The sequence below is a fragment of the Onychomys torridus genome, chromosome 1 (assembly GCF_903995425.1).
Source record: "Onychomys torridus chromosome 1, mOncTor1.1, whole genome shotgun sequence".
Taxonomy (NCBI): domain Eukaryota; kingdom Metazoa; phylum Chordata; class Mammalia; order Rodentia; family Cricetidae; genus Onychomys; species Onychomys torridus.
In genome coordinates this window covers 78,582,964-78,610,777 of record NC_050443.1, presented here as the reverse complement: position 1 = coordinate 78,610,777, position 27,814 = coordinate 78,582,964, and the positions used below count along the sequence as shown (strand labels likewise).

The 27,814-nt window shown below is 53.8% G+C and overlaps 1 protein-coding gene across 2 annotated transcripts in view; it reads right to left on the bottom strand.

Annotated features, from left to right (window-relative positions):
* The window catches only part of Gdpd5 (glycerophosphodiester phosphodiesterase domain containing 5), a 79,369-nt gene continuing 51,555 nt past the window's right edge, over positions 1–27,814 (bottom strand). The window contains exons 4-18 of one of the 2 annotated variants that reach the window (XM_036198262.1): positions 23,974–24,077; positions 20,579–20,672; positions 19,855–19,914; positions 14,018–14,116; positions 13,652–13,745; positions 13,129–13,274; positions 9,013–9,095; positions 7,584–7,734; positions 6,785–7,003; positions 6,187–6,344; positions 5,743–5,890; positions 4,404–4,486; positions 3,965–3,979; positions 2,058–2,170; positions 1–957 (exon numbers count right to left, since the gene is read on the bottom strand). In XM_036198262.1, the coding sequence (XP_036054155.1) occupies positions 809–957; positions 2,058–2,170; positions 3,965–3,979; positions 4,404–4,486; positions 5,743–5,890; positions 6,187–6,344; positions 6,785–7,003; positions 7,584–7,734; positions 9,013–9,095; positions 13,129–13,274; positions 13,652–13,745; positions 14,018–14,116; positions 19,855–19,914; positions 20,579–20,672; positions 23,974–24,077 (1,716 nt within the window). In that variant the 3' untranslated portion in view covers positions 1–808. The remainder of the gene's footprint in view (positions 958–2,057; positions 2,171–3,964; positions 3,980–4,403; positions 4,487–5,742; positions 5,891–6,186; positions 6,345–6,784; positions 7,004–7,583; positions 7,735–9,012; positions 9,096–13,128; positions 13,275–13,651; positions 13,746–14,017; positions 14,117–19,854; positions 19,915–20,578; positions 20,673–23,973; positions 24,078–27,814) is intronic. The other variant, XM_036198271.1, reaches the window with a different exon arrangement.

Below are 27,814 nucleotides of genomic sequence, written 5' to 3'. Positions count from 1 at the left end.
TTGAGATGGCAGCTTTAATTGTCCTAGCCCTAAGGTTCCCTTTACTGCAGGCATCTTTAGCCAGACACCCATGCTTGATGGAGCCCAGAGCACTTTGCCCAGGTGGCCCATTGCCCTGTGGCCACGGTTGTGGGAACCCAAGGTCCTATCAGTCTGTTGATTATCTGGTCTTCAAGGCCAGAACAGCCGTAGCCTGTGATTCTGGCCATCTTTAGCGAGTTCTCAGGGACAGAGGCCAGTGGTGGAGGGAAGCTGGTTGGGAGGAACATGTCTCCACCATAGCCACTGGTTTTCCTCCTGAGAACTTCCTTGTGCTTTGAGATGGATGCAGAAAGTAGAGTTGCCAGCAGGGGCGAGGCCCAGCAGGGGTGCGGCCCAGCCAACGTCCTCAAGGTCGGATGAGAACAGACTCATCTCACAGCACAGACAGAGAAACAGACAGGAGTGGGTGCAGGGAAGCATCCATGTTCTCCACTTCCAGCGGGCACATGGCATAGCCCAGTGACTCACCAACCTTCCAGGCTGGGAGGCTGAGGATGGCTGTGAGAGTGGACCAGGAGACCAGGCCCTCCCTTCCTGGATGAAAAGCCCCAGACCTGCAGGGGCATCTGAGAGGCTAGAGTCCTGGCCCAGGTGAGCTTCAGTGGGGAGGTCACCACCCCCAAGAGAGGCTGGAACTGACCAAGGAGCGTGGAACATCCAAGCAGTCTGCGGAACCAGCTCCCAGGGCACTCCAGGTGTGGAGTTTCTGCCAGCTCTTCTCTTCAGGATCCTACCTTAGGTACAAGTTGGGCAGCCAGATCTTCAGCTAATGCCCACCCCGGTCTGTGAGGGTCTTGGCACGGCTGCCACCACCTCGAGGGCCCACGGGAGTGGCTGTGCTGTTGGCATAGGTGTCGTAACTGCTGTCTGAACATACGGAGAGCTCGTCAGAGACCTCCACACCATCACTGATCTCTGTTGGACCAGAGGAGACAGAATGTGAGTGGGGAAGATGGGCTCTGAGGACAGGGAGACCAGAGGAGAAGAAGGCACTTAGAGGCAGCTGTAACCAGTAGATCCAGTTAGCACTGATCCTGTGGGCACTGGCATTCAGGGGCCCCTCGGTCCCTCCTGGGCCCTTCGTCCTCTGTGGCACCCCCACCCCCGAATGTCCTGCTGCAGAAAACCATGGCACCCTTAGGTGCCTTGTTACTCAGTGTTTACTTTCCTCCAGGCATTTGGACACACAGGCTTCTCTCTGTTGAGTGACTTCCCTCCCCAGAAATTCCTTTTTCCTGAAATTTGGCTCAGGTTTCCCCATCTCTGATATGTTGGTCTACCAGCCACCTCCTTGATTCCCCAGACTGGGTTGGGGCCTCCTATTTCAAGCCAGCCTGGTTCATCCAGCCCCCATCACAGCCCGCAAGGGTGGGGGCCTGAGCAGAGCCCCTCAAGAACACCTGTGTCCTAATGTTGGCAGAGCTGGGCAGAGCCGAGGTTCTGGCAAGTGGCTCTGTGGAATGCTGCTTGGCTCTTTGTGCCTGGACAAGCAGCGCAGCCTTGGGGGGCACACCTGTTCCCCCAGGAGTCTCCTTTCTTATGTCTGAGCATCCCACTACACAGGCACCTCTGGTCATCCTCCACACCCAGGCCATGTCACCACCCAGACCTTCCTTGCTGCCCCAGGGAGCTCTGAGCACACTTTCTGCCTTGACTCTTCTTACAAGAGCTACAGTGACACCTCATGTCCTTACAGCTGCCTTCATCAGACTGGGAATGTCAGCAGGGACCGGCAGTGAACAGAGCATAGTTGTCATTTAGCGAAGTCATGTGTGAACCAAGGAAAGGCACAGGACCTTCAAACAGACACTCCACCCCACACCCCAGCTTGTCAGCTTTGTTTCCCCACCAAAGGCTGACACTGAGCCCCTGGATCTGGGGTTGTCTGATGTGAAGATACATGTGTTTCTCTCCCTCAGTATGTGCATGGGTGTGAACCTGGAAAGAGGTTAAGTCCAACTGTCCTGCTGTGTTACATGTGCACCCCCTAATCCAGGGTCCATGCAGGCTGTCACCTGAGAAGATGAGCTTCTCTTTCATGATGCTGACATCCCGGCTGGTCCGGCGTACGGCGGCACTCAGCATGATCTGCTCTGGGTTGTAGCTCCGTATGCCACCCAGACGCCACCTGCAGAGATGGCCCCATGGGCATCAGGTCCTTCCCTAGCCTCCCTGGAGCAGATACCCTGCCCATTTCCAGAGCCTCTCCTGATGTGGCCTGGGAGTCACAGCATAAATGGTTAAACTGAGGCTCAGAGAGGGGCAGTCCACTGATTCCCAGCCAGGGCTCTCCTGCCTCTTTCTCTCCCCTCATTTATTAGCAGCCCTGGCCCAGATAGGCAGTTTTATTAGTTATGTCCTGGCTCTCTTTGGGTGGGACAGTCGGGGATGGGGAGGAGCCCAGCAGATGTGACTGACGACCTGCTTTATGGACACACCAGCCTCAGGAAGGCCCAGCAGAGACCTTCTGTAAAGCCACCAATGCAATGGGCTGAGGAGAGCCTGAAAGGGCCAAAGAGGACAGTGACAGTGACTGGCCCACATAGGTCCCCAGACAAGGATGTTAGAGGAACTTGGTATGGAGTTATCTGATTAGAAATAAGCACCCCGGATTCCCCAGGAGATGGGACCCTGATGGGTGGTTGGAGCAGTGAAGACTCCATATGAAACTCACTGTGGGTTTCTAGATGGGGCTAGCACAGCAGAAACGGACAGACAGGGTGGCGGGACGGAGCAAACAGGGGGGAAGCAGGAGGCAGGAGGGGAAGGCACTGTGCCTGGGCTGAGCCGGCTGCCTTGCCAATCCTTGTGGGCAGTGCTTGTTCCTCTGGCTCCGTGTCAGGCCCCCAGCGCCAGCCTCAATGCCTGGCGGAGTTGCGGAGTGGGGCAAGTGTTTATTGAATCAACGAATGAAAGAATACAGCCCACAGAGAAATTATCTTCCCCTGCTTCATCTCCCAGGTCCCCTCTTCTCCCTCTGGCTATTCCCTCAGGAGAAATGACTCTCTGCCCGGGCTATGTTTGGTGGGCTCAAGACCACACCAGGCAGCACCATGTGGACTCTGCAGGTGGAAGTTATACAAGCTGAACTTCCTTTCAAGAGCTCAGTCCTGGACCCTGGCCTAGAAGCTGCTCAGCAAAGCTGCCTGACCCAGCAGGTCCTAAGACACCTGACCATCCCTAATACCTAGGTCTCACCTTAGCAACTAATGTTAGAATCCACTGGGGAAAGTATCAGGCCAGGGTCTCTACTGCCAGGCACATCTGGGACAGGAAAGCCACTGGGGGTGGGGTGGGGGGATGTTTCCCCAGGGAAAGGAGAAAGGACTGAGGGTGTGGGTCATAGACAGTGGAAAGGAAAAGGTGATGGGAGAGATACAGAGAAACAGCACAGACCACTGGAAAGGAAGTCCCAAGAGGCAGAAGCCAACGGAGCAGGAGAGAAACAGAAATGGGGCTTCGCACGGGGCAGGTGGCAAAGGCCCCCCTGAGTGCTGGACTTGGGGATGTGAGGACCCTGTCCCCAGGGGAGACACTCCGGTGCTGAGGGAAGCTGGGTCAGCACCTACCACGGAGACGCTGGTCCCCACCTGCAAAAACTGCAGCAAGGACCCAAAGGTACAGAATCCATGGGCAGACAGGAAGAACAAATCCCAGCACGCAGGGGGCTGAGGCAGGAGGATTGAAAGTCGGAGGACAGCCTGGGCTACGTAGTGAGAGCTTGTCTCAAAGGAAACAGGGAAAGAAAAGGAAAGAGTGGAAAGGAGGGCGGGGTGGGAGGGTGGAGACGGCCAGTGCTGCAGGCAGAGACGGGCAAGGTGACCCAGGCTCAGCACTTGGTGAACAGCAGCTTTTCAGACAGACCTGGAAAGGGAGTGGCCGGAACGGGGAAGAGGAGCAGGAGGGAACACACCAGAATTACCTGATCAAGTGATAGCTGTGAGAGGCCAGAGTGCAGCAGAGAGGGGGAAGGGAGAGAGGAGGGACATGCGCCATCAGAGCAGGATGGGACAGAGAGAGAACGTCAGTCAAGAGCCAACCCCAGCCCCTTGGTTCCTGGTTGCCTAGGGCCCCAGGCTGGTCCCCTCCCCGGACCACCCATTCCACCCATGGCAACCACATGCCAGCTGTCTTAAGGGGTATGGAGGTTTCAGCTGGCAGAGTAGCCCTCGGTCCCCCCAGGAGTGAACCCCATGACCTGGCTGACAGTGGGCAGACTGGCCACAGAGGGAGCAGTGCCCACCAGATAGCACACAGCAGATCAGGACAAGGTTTGGCTCTGAGTCCTGAGCTGGCCATCCAGCTTCTGCTGAGGGTGGGGCCTGGGCCTGCTGAGGGTAGGCTGGTTATGGTCTACTCACTTCTGGAGCACAAAGATGCCGATGATGAGGCTGAAGGAGATCAGGTCGGCAGTGACCCACATGAGGCAGTACTCGTCTGGGGGCTGTGGAGAAATGACCCAAGACCAGCTTACAGTCATGGCTCATCTAGACCAAGGGGCCACAGACCGTGGGACCTTTTATATTAGACTAATGAGGAAGGGCAGGGGAGGAGCTTGAGGTGCCTTAATATTTTATTTTGTAAGAGTGGACTCTGGGCATGTTGGGCTAAGGGGCGCGCGCGCACGCGCGCGCGTGTGTGTGTGTGTGTGTGTGTGTGTGTGTGTGTGTGTTAGAAGTGGTGTGTGGAGTCCCAAGTGTGTGTAAGCTTACAGGAGCTCAAAGCAAGAGCCAAATGATACAAGATGGGTTCTTTATTGGCATGTAAGGTGCCATGTGCCTGGCAGATGGATATATGACCCTACAAATAGTTATGGGGCAAGAGGACATTGACCACAGGGCCTGGGGAAAACAAAGCCCCATATGTATAGCCTCAGCACCCTCAACCTCAGACAAATGGGGGGCACTTTTGGGGTCCATCAGCTCCGTGGGGCCTGCACCCATCTGCTGCCTGCCTGTTAGTTCATGTCACCTTCGAGGAGTGTTGGGGGCATTTAAGGACCACAGGCAGATGAGAGCTGGAAAGTGGGCTCTTTCAGGCTTGGCAGGGGGCCTGATGAGTTGCATTGGTCTGAAGCTCATGGCCCAGACCTCCACAGCTTCCTGTCCACGACCGAGGCCCTCTTCTGGCCTTGGCCACACCTCTTTCCTGAAACCACCTGTAACTTGGCTCTGACTTGCCAACACTGCTGCCCTCAGCTATGGAGGGCTTTCCCTGTCTTTGCATCCTCAGGGACGGACGTGGCAGGGGAGCCTCCGCCTCACTCCTGAGGTTACCTCAGGGGTAGGGGTGGGAGATCAGCTGGTCTCAGGTGCTCCATGACTGACCTCCACACACTCCTCAGGGTCCTCCAAGTAGACCTGTGCTGTCCCCAGCCTCTTTTTGAAACTATGTTCCTTTAAAACCAAATCTAACACCTAGCCCACAACCCAGGGAACTGTCAGTTTCTTGAGTGTTGGTTGCTAGGCAATGTGATCTTTCTATGAGTCAGGCCCAGGGTCTCTGGCACTTCAGACCTCAGAAGCTGTGACAATCCCATTCTGCCTTAGCCTATAGCCTGCTGCTCCACCCCCATCCCCCCCCCCCCCCCCCCCCCCCACCAACACACACACTGCCACCATCCCAGGTTCTCCCCAGGGGGAGCCCTGGCAATGACTGATAACCCTAGAGGCCCCTCAGGCCCCATAATCTCCAACTTACCATGATCCAGAGTGGAGAAGGCACCCGAGAAAGGATATGGGAGTTGTCAGAAGTGACGGATGGAACCCCAGCACACCATAGCAGAGAGAAGAGCCAGGGCGCATTGACAGTGTAGAGGTTTACACTCAGGTTCCAGGATGCATAGTCCCTGGGCAGGGGACAGAGTTTGGTCAGCTGTCTCTAGGTGCTCTGTTGCATGAAGCTGAAGGAGTACCCCATAGACTGTCACCCTCACAGCCACCCCAGGAGGAAGGCATGTCTGCATCCATGCTCACAGGGCAAGCCCAGCTCTGTCCAGAGCTTCTGGCCTCACATCCAAACCCTGTGTGCCTAAGCTCCCTGTGTGTTCTGCCCTGTGCCCACATGTGATAGGTGGAGGATTAAACTGGGGGTACACAGTCCCTCCCTCCTTCAGGGGCACCCGGGGTGGCACAGAGCAAGCACCTGAGCTCCTGGTGAGACACCTGAGTGTAGCGAAGGTTCAGCTTCTGGATGTGACCTCTCCGCAGGCTGGCAATGGCTTCTTTAGATCCAGATGTTTGCTGGAAGCCAGGAGCCATCTTCCGTACTAGAGGCCTCTGCCTGTTAGGCAGCCACATGACCTGCCGACAGGAGCCAGGGTGGTCAGGCCTCTCATCTCCAGATTTGGGGTGAGGGCTCTAGCCCTACTAGACCCTTTGAGGGTCAAAATGAGGCCTGTCCACAGTAATGGAGCCCATAGGGAACAACTCGGGCAGCTTCCCTGTTCAAGACAAGATGGGCAACCCCACCCTCCCAGCCTCTGAGCATCTCCAGAACTGTATGTCAGAGTGGCTTCAGGCTCCCAAAGTGTCACACCACAGTGATTTGGGTCTCGTTCCGCTGAAGTAACCAGGGAACACAGGGGCCCTCTCTCCTCTGAGCGATCGAAAGCACTTAGAGGACTCTTTCCTATACCCAGAATGGACCAGTCAGGAATAGCCCTGTGGTGAAGTGTGGGGAGGGGACAGGTGAGTCTATGGTGGTGTGATGGGCTAAGCCAGGGTCACCAACAGGGCTTCACCTGGTGCTGTGGGAAGCCTGAATGCAGCAGGGCCTCCAGCGTGACGTTGAGGAAGCTGCCTCGGTAGGGATGATCGCGGGGCGGGTCTCGAAGGTTGAGCAGCAGTGTGGCATTCCCTTTGGCTAGTTCCAGGAGTTCTGCCAGGCTGCAGATGGACTGGTTCTGGACCTCCCTGACGTCTGAAGGTGACAGGGAGCTGGCTGTCCAGAAGGGGTCAGTCTGGCAGAGACAGGGACAACCACGGCTGTCACCAGCCCTTCCAAGCTTTCAAACACCTTCCTGGCAATAGACATGGAGACCCTGGCAGCCAGTGACTGCTGGTGTGCAGTTGATGCCTGTGGCCCAGTAGGGGTCTTAAAAACACCTAACCTTCACGTCAGTGGTCCCCACCTGCTTCCTAAGAGAACCCTTTGCTTGGAGCCAGTCCAGTGTGGCCTTGAGTCCATTATGTAGCCAAGGATGACCCTGAACTCCTGATTCTCTTTGTGCTGAGATTATGCTACTCTACCAAGTTTATGAGGTGCTAGGGATTGAACCCAGGGCTTAGCACATGCTAGGCAAGCACTCCACCAAGTGAGTTACATCCTCAGTCCTATGGCTACAGCTTCAACAAGCAAATTAAGGATCAGCATCCTTGAGAGGGAAAGCCTCTTAATAAGCAGTGATAGCTCCAGGGTCTGGATGCCAGAGTCCACAGGAGGTCGCTGGCTAGGGTCCTCTGAGCTGATGGCCACCTGCCTCCTTCTTTAGGAGCCTTCCATGTCTCCCATGCCTATGGCAGGCCCAGGTACAGGCAGACCTTGAGGAACCATTGGCCGGCGTTGAGCCTCTGCAGGACAGTCCAGTTGAGCATGGACGCAGGCCTGCGGGCGAGCTCTGGAAACATCTGCTCCACATTGGTGGTCCGCCTCAGGGTGGTGTCATGCATGAGGAAGGGCACGCCATCCAGGCTGCAGGAGAGGGTCACTGTCACCACCCACTCAGGGCTATCACCTGCCCCCAGTCACCACCACCCCCTTTCTCCCCACCCTCAAAGGACACAGCTCTTCTGTTCCCACCTAAGCTACAGACTCCCACCTACACAGGAGTGTACTGGGCCGGTGGGGACCTCCAAGGGCTCCAGGGACAAGTCAAAGGACTCTACGAAGGTCGAGTGGGGAAGAGAGCTGAGGAGAGGAGGGCTGGGGAAAGTGAGTCTGTCACATAGCAACGTTAGGTGAGCACTGCCTCACTTGATAATGGGGGAAATGAGGCTAAGCAGGAAGCACTTATGTCAAGGTCTATGGCCACTAAGTGGTGGAACCTGGCCTCAAACCAAGTCCTTGAGATGCCATATTGATAACAGTGCCAGCACAGATCCCTTTGACAAAGTCCACCTACTTCCCTCATCTTTATCATCCCACCAGAGCTGGCCACGGTTCACAGAGGGCCGCAGTGTGAAGTAATAAAGGGCACCATGCTTCCCGCTCCTCAAGGCATTTTATCAACGCCTGCCGGAGAGGTATGGTGCATCTAATCCGTGCTGTTCACACTGGGAGTGGTAACCTCCCATGCATGGTGTAACTGTTCATTGTACACCCTGTGGAATAGTGTTTGGTGGCCTGCCTTCTCCTCTCCTCGGGGGTGAGGAGATAGGTTGGTGTGGGTTTCCCCATCACTTACACTAACACATACGCTGTATCTATAGATGGAATGTGCACATCACTTTTGTATGGTCTTGTTTTGCTTTGTTTTTCGAGACAGGGTTTCTCCATGTAGCTCTGGCTGTCCTGGATCTCGATCTGTAGACCAGGCTGGCCTCGAACTCACAGAGATCCACCTGCCTCTGCCTCTCAAATGCTGGGATTAAAGGTGTGCACCACCACCTCTCGGCTCTGTACAGTCTTGTATCCAGCACTGTCATTGTGTTCTCTGTACCTTGCTTGCTTCACTTAGCCAAGTGTTTGCACTTACGCAGCAGAGAAACACGGATCTAATTCTCTTTCTAATGTGTCTGTGGCAGGGCTCCAGGTCCCCACACCTAAACCCTACCCGAACAGGAGTCTGTCCTTTACATTCTGGAGTCTGGTACAAACCTCATTTGCACTGAAAGGGTGCCTGGCCTGTTGTGGGCCATCCAAGCCTCCAGGCTCCCACCGCTGAGGCAGGGGCAGGAGGCTTTACCCAGAGACCCAAATGCAGATGCTAGCGAGTGGGGAGCTGCCACCGCCCTCCTCCCCTATGCTGACCTGATGCTGACGTCAGCCTGCAACCCATACAGCTTCTGCTCCAGGGCCTTCCGGAAGGACATCAACGTGTGTTCTGGAGCCAGCTGAAAAGGAAAGGGTGGTGAGGGCCGAGCTAGGGTCCCCCTGATGACCCCTCCCCAGACAGTGGCTAGTCTTCCATGCTGGGAGGCCTGCTTCTCACCCTGGCTCATTTGTGGAGTTGCTGTGGCAACCCTGGGAGCCCACACAGCTGCTCCAGGGCTCAGGTTTTCCATTTGTTAGGACATGTGTACCTCACCGGGGTGGGGGTGGGGTGGGGGTGGGGGTGGAGGTGGGCTGGGGGAGGGGCAGCAGTGTCCCGAGTATATACATATGGAAGCCTGGCACAGCCAGGACTTAGCACACAGTAACTCTGACCACATCACCCTTGCTGCACTACAGGCACTGAGCAAAGACTCTGGAAGCAAATGGCCTTTTCCCCAAGTGGGGAAAGCCTTGGGCAGAGCCTCATTCCTTCTGGATTAATCTCAGAGCCCAGTCCTGGTGGAGATTCTGGAGGGGGAAGGAGAGGAGATGGGGTTTCTGTGGTGTGATGAGTTTCTTCATCTATTCAGATATGATAATATTCTTCTCATTCATACACTCATACATGGGTTAAAACCCAACTTAAGCTGCAACCCTGTAGCAGATCACCCAGATCAGTTCCAGCCACCGCACTGCATGACCCTGCCTTGCAACCTTAGGTGAATTCTCCCTCCTAAGGACCCCCCTCCTCTTCTGCCCATTGTGGATGTGGGCTCTCTGTTCTCTGGAGGTATTTATTCAGCTGAGGAGTTTCCAAGTCTCCTTCAATTCCATGCAGAGTAAATTGTCATACCTCCTCCTACCACTAGGGGTCAGCACCAAACCAGAGATTGGATTTAGACCCGGCAACTCTAAAGGCTGGCAATCTTTTGAGAAGCCCACATGAACACACCACACACTTCTGGACACAGTCATTCACAGTGACATCGAGGGGGCACTGGATGCCTCCCCAAACCAGCACTAAAGAGCCTGCAAAATGGCTTAGTAGGTTCTTGTTGTCAAACCGGACAACCTGAGTTTAATCCATGGGACAGCATGGTAGGAGGGAACTGACTCTAGCTGATTGTCCTCGGAATCTGCACATGTATTCTGAAGCATAAACCATGCACCTCCAAATTTTAAAAAATTTTTAAGTTGACTTCGCAGAAGTAAAGAGCAGAATAGTGGTTAACAGAGGCTAAGAGTGAGGAGAAAAAGGCTGGTTATCAGGTAGGAATACTGGGCAGGGGGAAGAGGTTCGAGCAGTCTGCAGCAGCAGGAGGCTGTGGTAAATGAGAACTCCCTGTATATTTTAAAACAGGCAGAGGATTCTGAATGTTCCTAACACAATGAAACAACATGTGAGGTGACAGGTGAATCTCTTTGATGTGAGAATAATGCCTTGTACACACACACATGCGAGAATAACACCCTGACCTGCAAATGTGCACCATTATCCTGTGAGTCAGGTAAAGAAAAAAAAAATTGAACACCACAACCAGGCATGGTGGCACACACCTGTAACCTCCTCAACACGCAGGAGGGTGAGGCGGAGGTCTGTGAGTTCCAGGCTATTCTGGGCTGCACACTGAGACCGTCTCAACAATGAAACAACAGACATAATGAGCAAGTCAGCACAGGGACGTGAGCAGCCAAGTGCACAGCTTGGGAGACCGTCGGGTGACAGCTTCGTCAACAGATAAATAGCAGAGGAGAAGGGGGGCGGGGCTGTCACAGAATAAAAGGCACCGAGGAGACATGTGTCAAGCAGATGGGCAGCATGATGTCATCTGGATCCTGATTGTAAAAACTGTACTACAAAAAGATATTTGGGGAGAAAATAGAGGAAAGCTAAACTATGCTACTAGGTCATGTGAAATCATTGTTAATCTGGGGGCTGCAGAGTCGGCGCTGAAGCTAGGAGCCCTGGCTGCTCTTTCAGAAGACCCGATGTGATTCCCAGCACCCACACGGCAGCTCACACACAATGCCATCCAGTCCCAGGGGATCTGACACCCTTTTCTGGCCTCCACAGTGCCAGGCAAAACAACTGTACACATAAAAACGAACATAAGTACTTTAAAAATTGTTAATTTGGCGGAGTGTTATAATTATTATCATTATGTAAGTGTGTGCATGTGTGTGTGAGTGAGTGGGTGTGGGTGTGTGCGCACACGTGTACACATTTTACTGCACAGCTAGAAGTTACAGGACAGCTTTCTGGAGTCAGCCCTCTTCTATCTTCATGTGGCTTTCTGGATTGAACTCAGTACGGCAGGCTTTCGTAACAAGCACTTCTCCTCAGAGCCATCCTGCCCCGGCCTGCTGTTTGTTTTTAAGGCCTTATGTTCTGGACATGGTAGCACATGCCTGTAACCCCAGCACTCAGGGGCCAGAGGCAGGAAGGCTGGTACTAGTTTAAACCCAGCTTGTCTCAATCAAGCGGATCAACACAGAAAGTCCTTCTGTGTTGGAGATACATCCTAAAGCATCCGTGGGTGAACTGGTCTAGGATTCACCTCACTGCAGAGAGGAAAACAGGAGAGCAGAGAGGTGGGAACAGTGGGCTGTTATAAAGCATGTAAGGTAGTAATGGGTTCTGCATTACATGGTACAGTACAGTATTTTCACACTTGGTGCATATCTGAATTTTTTTTTTTTTTTTTTTAACTGAGGCTGTCTTGCTTCCCTTCCCCCTGGCCTGCACAGCAGCCTCCAGTCCCACAGAGGCTGGTCCCACCTGAGAAGGTCAGGTTTTAACTTCTCTTCACAGTAGCAATAGCATGGGCACCCCAAACTGAGGCTCAAAGGGGCTGGTGACCCCCACAATACACACAGGTAGCAAACTGAACCTCCATCCAGATCCACTGGCTGCCCCTAGGAGGTGCCAGGCTCAGCACCAGCATGGGGTTCTATGGGAGAGTCCAGCTCAGAAGCACAGGCCTGTGAGGGTTTTTCCTAGAAAATAATACCTGAATCATGTGTAGGGAAGAACTTTCAGGTGTGTGTGTGTGTGTGTGTGTGTGTGTGTGTGTGTGTGTGTGTGTGCATGTGGGTATGTGTACATGTATGCAGGTACCATGGAGCCCAGAGGCCAGAAGTATTAGATGCCCCTGAAGTTGGCAGTACAGGCAGTTGTGAGCCACCTGATATTGGGTGCTGGAAACCGAATTACACGCTCTTAGCCACTACATGCTACATGCTCTCAATCACACCGCGCTCTTAACCACTGAGCCATCTCCCAAACCCCATTGTTTTGGAGAGCATTTTTCTGCGCTGAATCCAACAGCACAGAACTTCCTGCAGAGCCCAGTATTCAGAGAGCTCCAGCGTAGGTAGGGATGGGCACTGCCTCTACCCAGAAGCTCAGGTCCCAGGTTCTGGTGCATGGGGACACTCTGATCCTAAAAGGGATCCTGTTGAAGGTCACAATCCTGTCTCTTACTTTGTGTGCCTGGGATATATCTGGACACTTTGTCCATGCTCGCCTTCACCCCACAGCAGGCACCACTACTGTTTGTATGGCCTAGGAGGGGTCAGGGAACAGAGATGGTGAAGCCATGCCTCTACCACAGCAGGCCAGAGCCTGGACCTAGCCCCACAAGGCTAGGAGACTTTGTCTATCTCAGCTCTCTTATGGGGTGCTGGGCACCTCAGTGGTGCATCCCACTACTGATTTTGACTTTGCCCCTTCCTCTTCAGTCAAGTCCACTCTCTTCCCTTGAGTGGTCGGAACTGGGATCTCCCGCCTCAGACCTGGCCTTAGCCCCAAGGTCACTTGCTTACAGCTCTCCTGGCCTCCATAAGCCAAGGGCTGGCAGTGCAGAGCTGGAGCTGAAAACCCTCTAGCATATCTAGGCTTCTGCCAAGCACTTGATTTTTCTAGCAAGAGTCTTTAGGGCTCTTTGGGATCCATGCCCACCCAGGTTCTCGGGCCTTCTCCTTCTCCTTCCTACTACTCTTGAAAGGGCATTATGCCGGCCTATTGCTCTGCTCCCACAAGGATCACATCCATTTCCCTCAGGGTGCTCCTACAATGGCTGTCGCCCGGTTCTACCCTCTGGGGTCACTCACCATGGGGGCCCCTCGGTGGCCAATGAGGGCAGGCTTAGGGCCCAGGTCCTTTTTCTCCATGATGCAGGGAGAAGAGATCGTGAGAGGGATCAGGTAGAGGCTGAAGACCACAGCAAAGAAGGTACAAAGAACGGTGACCTGAGAGGCTGTGGACACAGGCAATGGGAACTTCCGGTGAGTCATCTGGTCAGCCCTCACCAGGCCCAACCAGGCCTAGTTGGCCAGATTGGAATGCAGGACTTGGTGATCTGAGGAGCGGCCTTTGCTCTTGACAGGAAGAGAACCCCATCTACAGTGTATGCACACATGTACACACAGACACAGGGACTTGGAGCAGAGATCCAGAGCGACCTCTGGTAGCATCTATGAACCACCTGGAACCAGCCCCTCCCCCTTCGCATGCCAAGCACCAAGGCCCCACCTCATGCCCAGGCCACCCAGTAGAGTCCCAGTAGGAACAGCCTAAGCAGGCCTTGGTGTTTGTGAGGCTCAGGATGGGTGGTCCCTCCTCAGGGGTACTCACAGGAGCGCTCTGCACGGGCGGACTGTCCTGCTATGATCCAGGAGAGTGCAGTGATGGCCACCAGGGCCCCTATGTGCAGGAACGGTGCGGTGCCCTGTGTGTGAGGAGAGGCAGGAGGGACCTAGGACTCAAAGACAGGTCCCGACTCTGAGGTCACCAGCATGCTGCTGCTGTCTCTACCTACAAGACAGGCAATCCTGTCTCCATTTGTCGGCTGGGGTCACTGGGGATCCTGCCACCAGGAAACCCCTTCCTGTTCTGCTCTGAGCCTTGGTGTGGAGGAACAGGGGTGTTAAAGGCACGGCCCATGGCAAGGGTCCCGGGAAGCACCGTCCCTGTCCCTAGTCCCTAGCCCAGCTCACTCACCTGCAGGGAGATCAGCAGCACCTCCCATTCATCTTCCCACAGCTGGGCCACTGCTGACATGGCAACCACCGTGCAGGCCAGGATGACCACCAGCACCATCTGGAAAGGGAGGTACCAGAGGGTCATGGCAGGAGAGAAGGGAACTTGTGTTGGGAGGAGGGGAGGAGTGGGAAGGGGAGGAGGGGAGGGGAGGAGTGGGAAGGGGAGGAGGGGAGGGGAGGAGGGGAGGGGAGGGAGGAGAGAAAGAGAGGGGAGGGGAGAGGAGGAGAGGGGAGAGAAGAAGAGAGGAAGGCAGGAGAGCACAAAGGCCAGGCAGTGGTAGCACATGCCTTTAAACCTAGGTGAATCCCTGAGTTCAAGGCCAGCCTGGTCTGCAGAGCGCATTCCAGGACAGTCAAGGCTACACAGAGAAACCGCGTCTCAAAAAACAAAAACAAAAACCCAAACCCAAAGCCAAAACCAACAACAACAAAAACCAAAAAGAAGAGGAAGTTCACAAAGAGCAAGGAAGAGGAGGGAAGGAGAGAGCCTGGGATGGGCTGAAGGCAGCAGGGACATGAGAGGCAGGCCGAGGCCGAGGCAGGAGAGAGCTGTGCAGTGGGAGCCGACTGGGCTCACACTAGAGGGAACTGGAGCCAGAGCAGATGCAGACGCTGGGCTCTGCTCATGGTGTTGCCTGAGAAACTGGCTACCTGAGTCTCCTTCCTGCATCTGGCTGTTTTTGTCTTGACACAAGGTCTTAAGTAGCCTTGAACTCCTGACATTGCTGCTGCTAGGATTACAAGAATACACCGCCATGTTTATGCTTTGCTGGGGACTGAACCCAGGGTCTTCTGCATGCTAGGTAGACACTAGCAACTGAGCTGCATCCCCAGCCCGGCTTCTAGTATGTTCCACAGGAAGTGTGGGGCACAGCTGTAATGAACATCGAGGTACCTTCAGGGACAGAGATCTGTGGTGACAGATGGCACCTGAAACCCCAACTAAGACTAATCTGGGGTTCCCTGCTTCAATCCTCTATGGAGCCATAGAATTCTTCATGGTTCCGGCCCTCCTCCACCAGCGAAGCCTCTGAAGAGCACTTTCTGAAGACATCTTATTACAATAGTAGGCCACCAGCAGAAGCCCTAGCAATAAAACTGATTCCCCATAATCCTAATACAATTAAAATTTCATCACTTTTACAGTTGCTGCTGTACTACCCATGATGCTTGGCAGCATCATTGAAAGTTCGGGGAGAGACTTCTTCCCCATGGTGTCCTTCAGCCACAGGAATAACACAGGCTTACAACATCGTGACCGACCCAAACCTAACCCAGGAACACCTGGAGGCCTGGGGTAGACCTGAACTCAGCCATGGCATTTCTGTCCTTCTGGGCTGTGACTATGATGGCAATGGGGGAGACTCCATTCATTCATTCATTCATTCATTCACTCACTCACTCACTCATTCATCTAAGTCTTTCCCGTGTGCTAAGACCCAAGAAGAATTGGAATCCAGCCTTGTAGATTGGTCTCTTGGCAGGTGCCTGGTTCTTAGGCCTGGGTCTCTATACCCGAGTCACACTCGTGGGTCAAATCCTGGCTCTGTTGCCTTGGAGGAGGGTACAGCTTCGGGGAACTTCTCTGAGCTGGGACATAGGGACAGTGATGAGTGCCTCGTGGGGAGGGGTCAGGGACTTAAATGGGAACACACAAGCAAGATGCTTTGCACAGTGACTGCCACTGAAAGGAAATGAGTATTAGATGTGAGTGCCACCACTCTGAGTAATTGTAACCAAAAGGGGTGACAGAGGAACAGATGAAACCCTGGGGGGAAGTGCCAGTCACACACAGTAAGCACCCAAGAAACGCTGCTCAGTGCTATTATGACAAGCCTGGTGTCTGGCAGACAGGAAGTTCTCAAATGTGCCTTCCTAGGGAGCAGCTGGAAGGACAGAAGCTAGCTGCCAGAAAGAACCGTCACGAGCCCCAGCTGCCGAGGAACAGCCTGAATTCATGGTGCTGCTGGGGTGTCCAGGGCTCAGCAGGCAGCAGCCCAGCTCAGCCACATTTGTGGTCAGGCGGAGTCTCTGGGCTTCGGCCTGGGTGGCTGATAGAGCGTCCTGGGACCAAGCCTTGGACTACAGCAGCGGACCCCTGGGGTAGGGAATTAGCACCACAGAACAGGGACAGAGCAGAGCTAGTGTACACCACCACAGCTAGGGGGGTGACAGCTAGGACAGGTCCCTCAGAAGAGGCGTCTGAGATGGCTCTGGGTGGTGGCTGGGCACAGAGGGGTCTTCTGTTTGCCACAAAACAGCTCCCCACAATACCTTGGCTTCCCTCACCTCCCAGGCCCCTAGACTTCTCTTGGGGATCCCTGGGGAGCTCTGGGCCACAGTACTCACCTAATACAGATGGCCTCTCCCTGCTCATTCCTAAACCCCTTTACCTTCCCCTCCTCGGGACTTAGGAAAACCAGGGACTTTAAACACAGACCAGGATTAAAATGTCCCATAAAACTGTCATCTTCAAAGCAATGTGACCCTGGCATAAAACCAGAGAAGTAAATGAAAGCCAAGTTCAGAAAGAGGTCTGAATGCATTAAAGGAATATAACAGCATTTCAGATTGGAGGGGGGAGAGTGTGTTTGCAAGGGAGATGTGTGTGCAAGGGAAATGTGTGTGCAAGGGAGATGGCTGAGGACACGCAGGGGACACTGGGAAGCATCTCCAGTGAGCTTGGCAAGATCACACTAGGCCCCAAAATAACTTGCAAAAGATCTACGAACATTTAAATGTCAAAAAAGCAATGTCATACAATTACCTAGAGATATCACACAAAAATTTTCATATCTTGGAGTGGGAAGGAGCCTTCCTTCAAGTCTGACCCAAGGGCCACAAAAAAAGGTGACAGATTCAGGTTTTTGTGGTTGTTGTTGGTGGTGGTAGGTTTTTGTTTGGTTTTTGTTCTTGTTTTATTTTTCCAACAGGTTTCTCTGTGTAACAGCCCTGGCTGTCCTGGAACTTGCTCTGCAGGCCAAGCTGGCCTTGAACTCACAGAGATCCGCCTGCCTCTGCTGCCCAAGTTCTGGGATTAAGGCGTGCGCCACCTCACCCACCCAGATTTAAATGTTCTTTTAGAATTAAAAAAAAACAAAAAAATCACATGGCACAAATACAAGAGCAATATTTAAATTATCTGCAGTTCACCAGCCCAAGGGTCAACTCCCCAGATCTACCAGGAGCTCCCGTAAATTAATAGGCAGACCCCAAGCAAAAGGATAGGAGCCAGGAAGCTAAAACTCCAGTGCCCACGTCTGTGAAACACCAAGTCCATTCACTGTCTAGGGAGCACAGCTGGTGGTGTGTGGCAAGGAGGGCATTGGAGAAGATCAAGACTGTGAAAGCAGACCTTCTTGTTGGACATGGTGGCAAATATCTATAACGTGTGCACTCAGGAGGCTGAGGTAGGAGGAGGGTGAGCTTGAGGTGAGCCTGGGCTCCAGAAAGTGACCCTGTCTCAAAAATCACATAACATAAAAAGCTGACAGCGAGAGTGGGGGCGCATGCCTTTAATCCCAGCACCCGGGAGGCAGAGGCAGGGGGATCTCTGTGAGTTCGAGGCTAGCCTGGTCTACAGAGTGAGTTCTAAGTGAGACGCAGTCTCAAAATAACAACAAAAGAAAAGAGAAAAAGGAAAATACATGATGCTTATTTTTTCCCTGATCACAGCTGCACTGCCCCAGAAAAAGACTGAAAACCACTGGATGTTTAACAGGAGCTGTGTAGATACCTAGAGAATGAGGGGACAGGCACCCATGGGCATGGCCTTCCTGTGTCCAAGAAGGGCTCCTAACACTTTTCTAAGAGGGGGGCAAAGGTGAGGTGAACTGTGTGTGCATTTAAGAAAGGGAGGGCGCTGAAGAGACTGTGCAGCAGTTAAGACCACTGGCTGCCCTAGCAGAGGACCACATGGCATCTCACAACTGTCTGCAATTCCAGTTCCAGGGACTCTGACGCCCTCTTCTGTCCTCTGCAGGCATTGCATACATGTAGTATACTTACATAAATGCAGGCAAAATACCTGTGCTCATAAAATAAAAATAAATTTAAAGAAAAAAGGAGCTGGGCTGTGGTGGTACACACCTTTAATCCCAGCACTCAGGAGATAGAGACAGGCAGATCTCTGTGAGTTCCAGGCCAGCCTGGTCTACAAAGTGAGTTCCAGGACAGCCAGAGCTGCACAGAGAAACCAGGCTTAGAAAAACCAAAAGCAGGAAGCAGGTTAGCTGAGGGATTCCTGCATGGAGCCTCCAGACCTGCCTGGCTCTGCAGAACTGCAGGCTTCTCCCCTAGGATCAAGAACGTTTGACTTGACCTGCTGAGAGCCAGGCACAGCCCCAGGAGGAAACCACAGCATGTGTGCCCCATCCCCAGGCGCCAGCTGGTCCCCTCTTTCAAGTGTTAGCTGTGTAGTTAAGAGTAGAAAGGACGTCTCAGAGGGGGCTGAGGAAGTCTCAGAGCAGCCCTCAGAAAGAAAGACCAGCAGGGACTGTTCTACTGTTCTCTTCATCCCTGCAAGACTTTGGCCACCTAGGCCTGGCTCCCAAAGTGTCCCCCACTGCTGGCCTGCACCTCCCGTTCCAACTCATGTTCATCTGTGCCTTGGCTCCCTCTTTATGTCCCTCTGCTAGCTGGGTCCATCTCCAGGGTCCAGTCTGTTTCCAGGCGTTTCTGCCCCTTCTTAGATGGGGTACTCACTTGTAGCCATGCTCTGGTTAAAGGGACGACCCACTCCTCCCTCTACACCCTGGGGCTCCTAGAGGGGTGGCTCTATCTTGGCCAGGACTGGCACAATTCTATGGCCCTGTTCAAGCAGAGCAGGCATTAGCAACCTACACTCAGCATCTGTGTGTGTGTGTGTGTGTGTGTGTGTGTGTGTGTGTGTGAGAGAGAGAGAGAGAGAGAGAGAGAGAGAGAGAGAGACAGAGACAGAGACAGACAGAGAGAGACAGAGAGAGAGACAGAGAGAGAGACAGAGAGAGAGACAGAGAATGAGAGTCAGATGAAGTCCTGGGATCTCAGGAATGAGGTCTGGAATGAACACTGGGGACATCAGGGAAGCAATCAGTGCCAATTTAGTCTTCAAGGAGCACCAAATTGGAGTGGGCTAGCTCGAGAGCCTGATAGAAATTGATAACACAAATGTTCTAAAATGCATCTGGGAGATGGGGAGGCTGCTGGGGCTGGGGGAGGGAGCCCTTCCCTTGGGACACAAGCTGCCCAGGGAGGGTTCAAATAACAGGAAACGGGCTCAAAGAGCAACTGAGCAAATGAGGCCAGAGCAAGGCGCTAAAAGCCAAGGAAAGGTGGGCATGCTCAGGGGTGGGAATGACGTTTCCCAGAGCAGAAGCCGAGGTGACTATCCCATGGCAGCCCAGAGAGTCCATCATCAGGACCAGCCCAGGACAGTCTGGGTCATCCTAGACCTCATTCCCCAGAATTCACTGAAGCCAGTAGGGAAGGTGGGAGCCAAGCAGAGCTCGCGCTGGTGGGTGAATGTCTGCAGAGCTGAACCCTGGGCCTTCCACTCCCGCTGGGAGACCTTAGGCATGTTGACTAACCTCTCTGGTTTTTTGTCCCTGGAAGGTGGGGTGGTGGCAGTGCCTACCTTGTAGGTCTGTGAGGGCTAAAGGGGTGAGTGCAAGCTGGGTTGGATGGTGCCTGGCTCAGTCAGGGTTCAGTAGAATAAGCAGTTACAGAGGTGATCCAGGGGAGGGACCACCCAGGCTATTCTCTGCTTCCACACCTCTTCTCCCACCCCCCCCCCCCAGTAGAACAGCTTCCCCTTACCTTGTGTAGCCAGTACAGGTTCATCTGCTGCCCCACAGCGACGTGACATAGTGCCAGGACCTGAAGAGGGTCCCCATGGGCCAGTCAAGCCAAGTGTGATGAGAAAGCTTGCCAGCTCTCCAGATGCCCTGCCCCACACTCCTGCCCTTGGTCTGACCCTAGGCAGGCAGCACACCCTCCCCACAGGCACCAGGAATGCCCAGCCCAGCCCTGGCCTGGCCTCCTTCCAGATTACTCCAGGCCTCCAGCCTCCTCCTCTAGGAATTCCCCTGTGCGAGGTTCCTGGGTTTGGCACGCAAACTGCCCAACTTTATGCATCAACTGTTTTGGAGATCTAGGCCCTAGGATTCAGAAACAGACTTGAGCCCTGTCCCCAAGGAGCCCCCAGTGCAGAATGTGGTCAACCCGAGTCTCTTAGTATGGAGGACATTGGGGGTAGGCAGCCCAAGCAGTTTCTGGAAAGTGTCCGTGGTAGGTGCCGAAAGCCAGAATGGCTCTTGTTGGCCTGGGGTTGGGGGTGGGGTTGAGAAGGGGTTTCCAGAGGGACAGCTGAAGGGGACTCATAAAATGAGACCTGCTACCTTGGAGGACTCAGGCCTAGACCCAAGCAACATTCAAAGGGGTCTGGGCAGAAGCCCACCCCTCCTCACAGACCAGCACAGGCCATGTCTCCCCCTACTAGGAACAGACCCATATGAGCCCAAGGGAGCCCCTTCACACATACCAGGAGGCCTGCAATGTATGTGAAGGCAGCAGCTGTGGTCACGAGGATGGGCACAGACCAGTCACTCCAGTAGCCCATGCGGTTGTAGAGGTACCTGGTGGGGAGAGGGGCAGAGGTCAGACCTCCACCGGGCCACTGCCTAGCCACAGAGCTAGGATAATCTTAGTTCTCACACAGCTGTGGCTAAGGAGTCACAAGCAAGCCCTTTCCGTCCCATATTGGCAATCAGTGCTTCCCTTGGGGTCGCCATGCCTACTTCTGGTGGGCACTCAGGGCATGAAGCAGAAGAGCCCAGGCACTGTTCTGAAAGCCATACACTTCCTTCCCACTGGCCGCTGCACCTGGAGACAAGTATGAACAGCAGATCTGGGATAAACACTCCACCCCTGCCACCCCCAGGAGCATGGTCAGCACAGCCCTGAGGGACGAACACACTCTGGGATCTAATCTCCACACTGCCTCTTGCTGGCTCATAGGACCTTGTGGAGGTGACAGGCATCACGGATTCTGAGATGCCCTTGACGGTCGTTCATCTCAAGTTCAACGACAGAATGTGTAACTATGGAGCCTTAGGACGGAAAAGATATAACACTCTAGTCCACTCACCTGTAGGGTGGGAATAAGAGAAAGCCCTTCACCGGGCTTCAGGGAATGAAGGGAGGGAGGCTTGTGACAAGGACATAATAAATGTCCTCCTAACAAGAGCACCCACTGAAACCAGGAAAAGTGCTGAGAAACCGTGATTTATTTTAAAGCAGCATGTGGTCTTCTTGCATTCATGTGCCATCTATAGTCAGCTTCCCATTAGTGGAACATCATAGCTTGCAATGATTCACTTTATAAACTAACACAAAAATGAGAAAATGGACACATCTTTTTGCATTTCTATTTCCTTGGGTTGGGTTGCTATAAACAGAATGACAGGGCGGAGGGAGCAAGCTTCTTAAGGGTCCTGGAGGATGCAGCTTAGCTACTCCCCAGAATGATGCCTCACTCACACCCTCCTTGTGTTTGTAGGGAAAGAGAGGCTCAGAGGATAAAATAACTCACTCAGGGTATTAAGGAGTGAGCCAGCATCAGCACAGGTAGTGGTAACCTTCCTGGAGCTGGGAGGAGACAATAGGAAGATTTCCCAGGGCATCTGCCTCCCCATCCCTTCCCAGGGCCCTGCTCTGAGCCTGTGGGAAGGCCTACCATTCAGAAAACCACAGGCTATGTTCATCTGATTGTACAGCTTGGGAAACTGAGGCCCAAAGAAGTTTGGGAATCAGCCCTGGAGCTACTCCTGAAAGATTTTCTGGTCCCACTGGCCTCTCAAGTGTGGCCACATTGGGCAGGAGAGCCTCCAGGACAAACCATAATAGCTTACCAGGTGTGTCCAACCTGTACAAGACAAATTGTAAACTTCGTCAAACATTGTTGTGAGTTTTGTTACTTTGGGTGTGTCTGTCTGTTTGCAATAACCCCACTGTGTAGTACTCTAGCGTACACTGTCGATGACAGCACCCACTGTGTCTCGATGTCAAAAGGTTGGACACTCTCGGCCCTACGTGGCTCTCCTTGCCTATGCCCAGCCAGTGCTGACCCTTGGTGCTTACATCCTCTTTGTGCAGGACGTAATCCCAGAGACTCAGGAGAAGCTCCAGCCTCCCAGGAAACAGCTGGCAGGTAAAGGAGCTGTAGTTTTCAGGCAGGCCTCTGTGCTGCCTTCTTGACAGGCTGGCCTCTGCTGAATCTTCCAGTGACAGGGAGCTATGGAGGGTCAAACCTCCTTCACTGATTTATTGGCAGCTTGCTGTGTGACCTCACAAAGGCCCTTCTACCCTCTCTGAGCCTGTATTTCCTCAGACTGCACTTGCCATGTGTCCTTGGCACTGACTGGCTGTATGACCACGGGTGAGTGTCCCCCCTCAGACCTCACTTTGTTCATATATACAGGGTGTGTGCCGCTGTCTAGGGATTGCCACTGAGGGCCAGCAAGTAATGTTCTCATGCATCTACCATACTACCCATGCTTTAGATACTTACAAAGGTGCATGATTGACCTGTGGTATGTAATAGAGACCAGGGCCCAGCTCCAGCACGTGAGTGGGCCTGGCTCATCTTGCTGGGCTACAGGTCAGGTGGAGGCAACAGCAGTGTGTCCTTTACCGTATTCATTAATGACAGTGGCCCAGTCTGGAGCTTCGGAGAGTACAATTCAATCGTCAACTTGACAGAATCTAGACTCACCTAGGAGGCACTGAGGGAGTTTCTAGATGGGGTTAAAAATGAGGCGGGGAGACCACCCCGAGTGTGGGTGGTGCCATCCCATGGGCTGGGGGCAGGAGGCAGGATGAGCATCAGAATTTATCTCCCCCTGAGCCTGATGTGATAAAGGCGGCTGCCCCAAGCTCCTGTTGCCATGACTGACAGGTTGTGCTCTGGAACTGTGAGCCAAAGCAAACCTCTCCTTTCTCAAGTTGCGTGTATTAAGCCATTTTGTCCCGGCGATGGGAAAGTAACTAACACACAGGTGGGTGGACAGCAGACGTCATGTTCCATTAATAGTCTTGGGATCCCAGCAGAATTCTTGAACCTCAGCCCACCAGAAGCCGAGTCTGCCGAGCCGGTGCTCTGAGTCAGAGCCTCCCTCCGGTGGAGACTTGGCCTCCCAGGAAGCAGCTCCGTGCCCCGCCCCCACTCATCCCCCTGTCTCCTCCTCCTAAGAACCTGATGAGACTGGAGTTATCCCACCTCACAGAGGGAGAAAGAAACTCAGAGTGCACCAGAGGCTTGCTCCCTAGCACTGACTCCTCGCACTAGATACATGAACTTGGGCCTCCGTTTTCAAAAATCTGTCAGTGGAAGAGTTGTCAGAAGCACCCAGAATCTTCTTCCCTGCCCACGCCCTTTCCTGGTCAACACAAAGCTGGCGAGGGAGGAGGTGAGGGCATGGGTAATATTGTACCTGCCCTTGGACCCAAAGTGCCCCTAAAGGAGGCAGAGATGAATTAGATAGTGACATCTGCCAGCCATGCCAGTCCAGACACAGGAGCCAGGGAGCCCGAGGCTAGGGACTGCCTCTTCTGCCCAGATCTTGGTCTCTCTTGGTCTTGCAGCTCTTTTCTCCGAAGTGGGCTAGCAGCCCTCCACCTCAGGCTGATATCGCTCTGCCTTCTGCTCCTGTTCTTCACAGCCTGGGCCTAGAGAGCATCACTGGGTCTCCCTGTAAACTTTAGGGGACCTAAGAGCCAGATCAGGCTAGTTCCCATGTCTCCTCCTCCAGGAAGCCTTCCTGAAGGCCTGCAGATGGGCAGGATCTGGGCTCCAGAGCTGGCCTTGCTTGAGGCCACAGGGGCTGCTGGTTGTAGAACTCTAGGGCCAGGCTGGGCCCTCGGGATTCCTCCACTTACCAGTTGAATTCATCATAGTCGTTGTGAACTTCCCACCAGAAGTAGAGCCAAGTGAGAGTGAGGCTGAAGGTGCACACCAGGAGCAAGAACCACAGGCGTTCCCACTGCAAGAGGAGAGCAGAGGGTGGAGTCACATCGGGAGGCTCTCGCCGGAGCAGGACGAGGGTCCCACCAGGAAGCAAGCGTGTGTCTAAGGCCCTTCTGCTGCATGTGGAGGCCTGCCCAGTGTGTGTTAGCCCTCTGTCCTGGTACTGGTCCCTAGGAACAAAGAAAGCCTCTCACAGAGTCTCCTGTAGCCCTGGCCTGCCTCAAACTCCTTATGTAGCTGAAAATGGCCTTGAACGCCTGGTCCTCTTGGTCTCCACCTCCCACATGCTGGGATTACAGATATGTGCCCCCAGGCCCAGCTATTTTAAGATTTATTTTATGACTTTTATTTGTGGGGTGTGTGTGTGTGTGTGTGTGTGTGTGTGTGTGTGTGTGTGTGTACATGTGTACAATGTGGAAGCCAGAGGCAATGGATCCTCCTGGAGCTGAATTATAATAGGCACTTGTGAGATGCACATGGATGCTGGAAATGGAACTCAGGTCCTCTGGAAGATCAATGTGCGCTCTTTACCACTCCTGCCAACCAAGTAGTTTTAAGGTGGTGCTGGGTATGGAAAGCAGGGTTTTGTGCATGCTAGGCATACACTATCAACGAGCGACACCCCCCAGCCCCTTACATCTCCCCTGTCCCATTCTCATAGGTTCACACAGCAGGCATTGCTTACCACCTCTACCCGATACTACCAACAGAAACACTGAAGCCCAGAGAGACCAATCACTTTGCCAGAGACACACAGCTAATTAGTAGAAGGTTAGGACCAATGAGTTCCCTAAATGGAAGAAAGGCAGCAACTGCCTTCTCACTATGGTGCTGGGGCCTCAGGACTGAGCTGGGAAAGATCACACACACCCTTTCCACTCCTGCTGGAGTGGGTAAACACAGACCCAGCCATGAAGCTCGTGGGAGCCTGGGCTCAGAGGCTTGCAAGTGCATCCGCTGGCCAAGCCCTGGGTTTTCCCCAGCTTCCATGCCTCTGTTGAGCTCAGCAGCACAAACTAGGGCAGATCATCTTGCTATGCCCTGAGAAGCTGCTGAGGTCAACAGCAATGATCTGAAACGAGATTCGAGAACTCAGATTATTCACCCCTGGAGCGCTGAGTCCCTCAAAATCCCATTTCCGTTCTGATCTCTCCAACACAGGATGGCCAGCCTGGCAAAAGGATCAGGAGTTCCAATTGGTTAATATCCTCCTGGATCCTCACTGTTTAGCCAAGCAAGGAATGCCCTTTCTTCTGCGTGTGTGACCTCTGACCCCAGCTTCATCCCCTCCACTGGGAAGGACCACAGGCTTGGGCTTGTCACTCCATGTTCCTATGGAGGATCCATGGAGTTGGGTCACATGGCTCCCCCTCTGGGAAGCCTTCCTGCACTCAGCTCTAGCTGCTCGACCTCACTGTGCTCCATCAATGCCTCTCTTCTCCAAACTCACTCTCTGTGCCCCTAGATGGCACGGGACCCATTAGTATTGATGACTAGGAAAGAGGGTGTCAGGAGGAGAAAAAAACATTCCCTAACTTCCCAGACCCCCTCCATCCCACATCAGTAACTAAATGTTGTGTTTGGAGCCAGACTGCCTGGGAATCTCAAATCCCCATTACCACTGACAAGCCGTGTGTCTCTGGACAGGTTTCTCAACCTCTCTGTGACTGAACTAAATCCAATAATGGCATTCATAGCACAAGGTTGATATGAGTGGCCCATTGCCACCATGCAGGAGAGGTTCTCAACCTGGATAATCCGGGCCTGGGTACACACTGGCACCCTCGTACCAATGTGGTGACCCATGTTTGGGTGAGCAGCTGCCACCGCTCACAGGCATGTGCAGAGCTAGGCTGCTGGGCCTAACCCTGCTCTGCTTGTAAACAGGGATGTGAAGGTGACATTCTTTCAAGCCTGGGCTACACCAGGTTGGGGGGGGGGGGGGGTGAAGATAGCTTTTCAGAGAAAAGCTCCCCTGTGTCCCCGCCCCACCTGGGCATGGGCCAGCACTGACCCAGACTAGGAGAGAGAGTCCTGACTAGGAACAAGACAGGACACCTGTCTTCCTGTAGGGACAGGACCTGGGGGTGGGGGGCACTAAAATGGCTGGGATGGTGAAGGAGCAGAGTGAGTGGCACTCAGTCCTTCTCCCCAGAGCCTGTACCTTCCCCTCCAGCCCTAGGCCCAGTCCCGACAGTCTCGCCTGTTGCCTCAAGCTCCTACTTGCTCATCAAAGGCTTGTTTCCTGGAGTTGAGCTGACAGGTCCCAGGTCAGCTTTCACATCGGGCTCCACTCAGTTGGAGCCTACTTCCACCTCCCCATCACGTTGTGAAGCACAAACTGCCACTGGTCTCAGCTCCACAGACACCAGGGCACACCCACAGCTAGCCCACTGAGGCAGAGGGAGGCTCTGGGGACGGGGAGCCTGAACCTACTGGGGCCTGTCCTAGGCAAATAGCCTGGGTGTGGAGAGGGCAGGCAGAGGATGTACCACAAGCATGACACAAGCCCCAGGACAGCACTGCTAAGGGGCCAAAGCTTAGGTGGAACAGGTTGGGGAAGGAGGGCGGGCAGGGGCTCACTTGGCCACATCCCAGGGCAGAGTACATATGAGGGGTCCCAGGCTCTCAGCAGTCAGGAACTGACAAGATTAGAGCCAGTAAGTAGGCATGGCAGGAGGGTGCGGGGCCTTGGAAACCAGGAACTAGGAACCTCATTTTCAGAAGCTAGGGCTAAGGAGCCTAGTGATTAAAATCCCTCAGAAGCTGGAGGTCATTAGGCCACAGGTAGCTGACGGATGGGGACGAAGAGGCCCCAACACAGCAGGGAGAGGGGCACATGGCTGTACCGAGAACAATCAGAGGAAAAAACTGAATGGCGCGCTTGGAAGAGAGGAGATGGGGAAGGAAGGTGACGAGTGGGAGAGGAGGTGGCCTCCCCGCAGTCCCACTGATAGAGAGGCTCTCAGGGGCACTAATGGGCCTTGTCAGGGAGAATTACCAAGGAGAAAGGCCTGGGCATGCTCTGCCCATTAGCGAGTGGGTCTGGCTGGGCTCCAAGGAGATACAGAGGGCACACTGCCTCACCAGCCTCCAAGGCGACACCAGTGGACCTCAAGGCCCTGGCCCTACGTCTCTCTGCATGGTACCAGAGGGGGTTACAGGAATGTGGTGCAGCACATGATGGCTCAGAAAGGGAAGGACCCTTCTGATCACCTGTGGGTAAGCAACTGTGCCTACCATTCAAGGCAGTTAACCACACACGTATAGCGTTATGACAGTCATTTGGCAGACAGTAGTCAAGGAGGGGTCAACATGGGCTAGTAGAGGTCGGAGAGGTCACCAAGTAAGGGAGTTCTGAGATGTTCCCCCTGAACTTATCCTACCCCACTGGGACTCTATATGGCAACCCCAGGCTCAGTGTCCATTCACACACACACCCTTTCTGCAGGCTGAACCCCCCCAGGCGTAACCTCTGGCTCCTCCTGGATGCCTTTGTGTCCCCCAAAGACCTCCCACCCCCCAAACATCCTGTGCTGACTCTTGATACCCAGCCACCTGCCCTCCAACTGCACCCAGCTGCAGAGCGAGGCTATGTGTCTCAGAGTTGCTGCTTTAGCCAGGGTTCTGCCCTCAGAGCCTGGAGGCCTCACCTAGAGGATGGGAACTCCAAGCCTTACTTTGGAAGGGTGCTGTCGAGTAAGCTGAGCTGCTTCCAGTGACTCACAGTAAGTGTGTCATAAAGGGGACTTC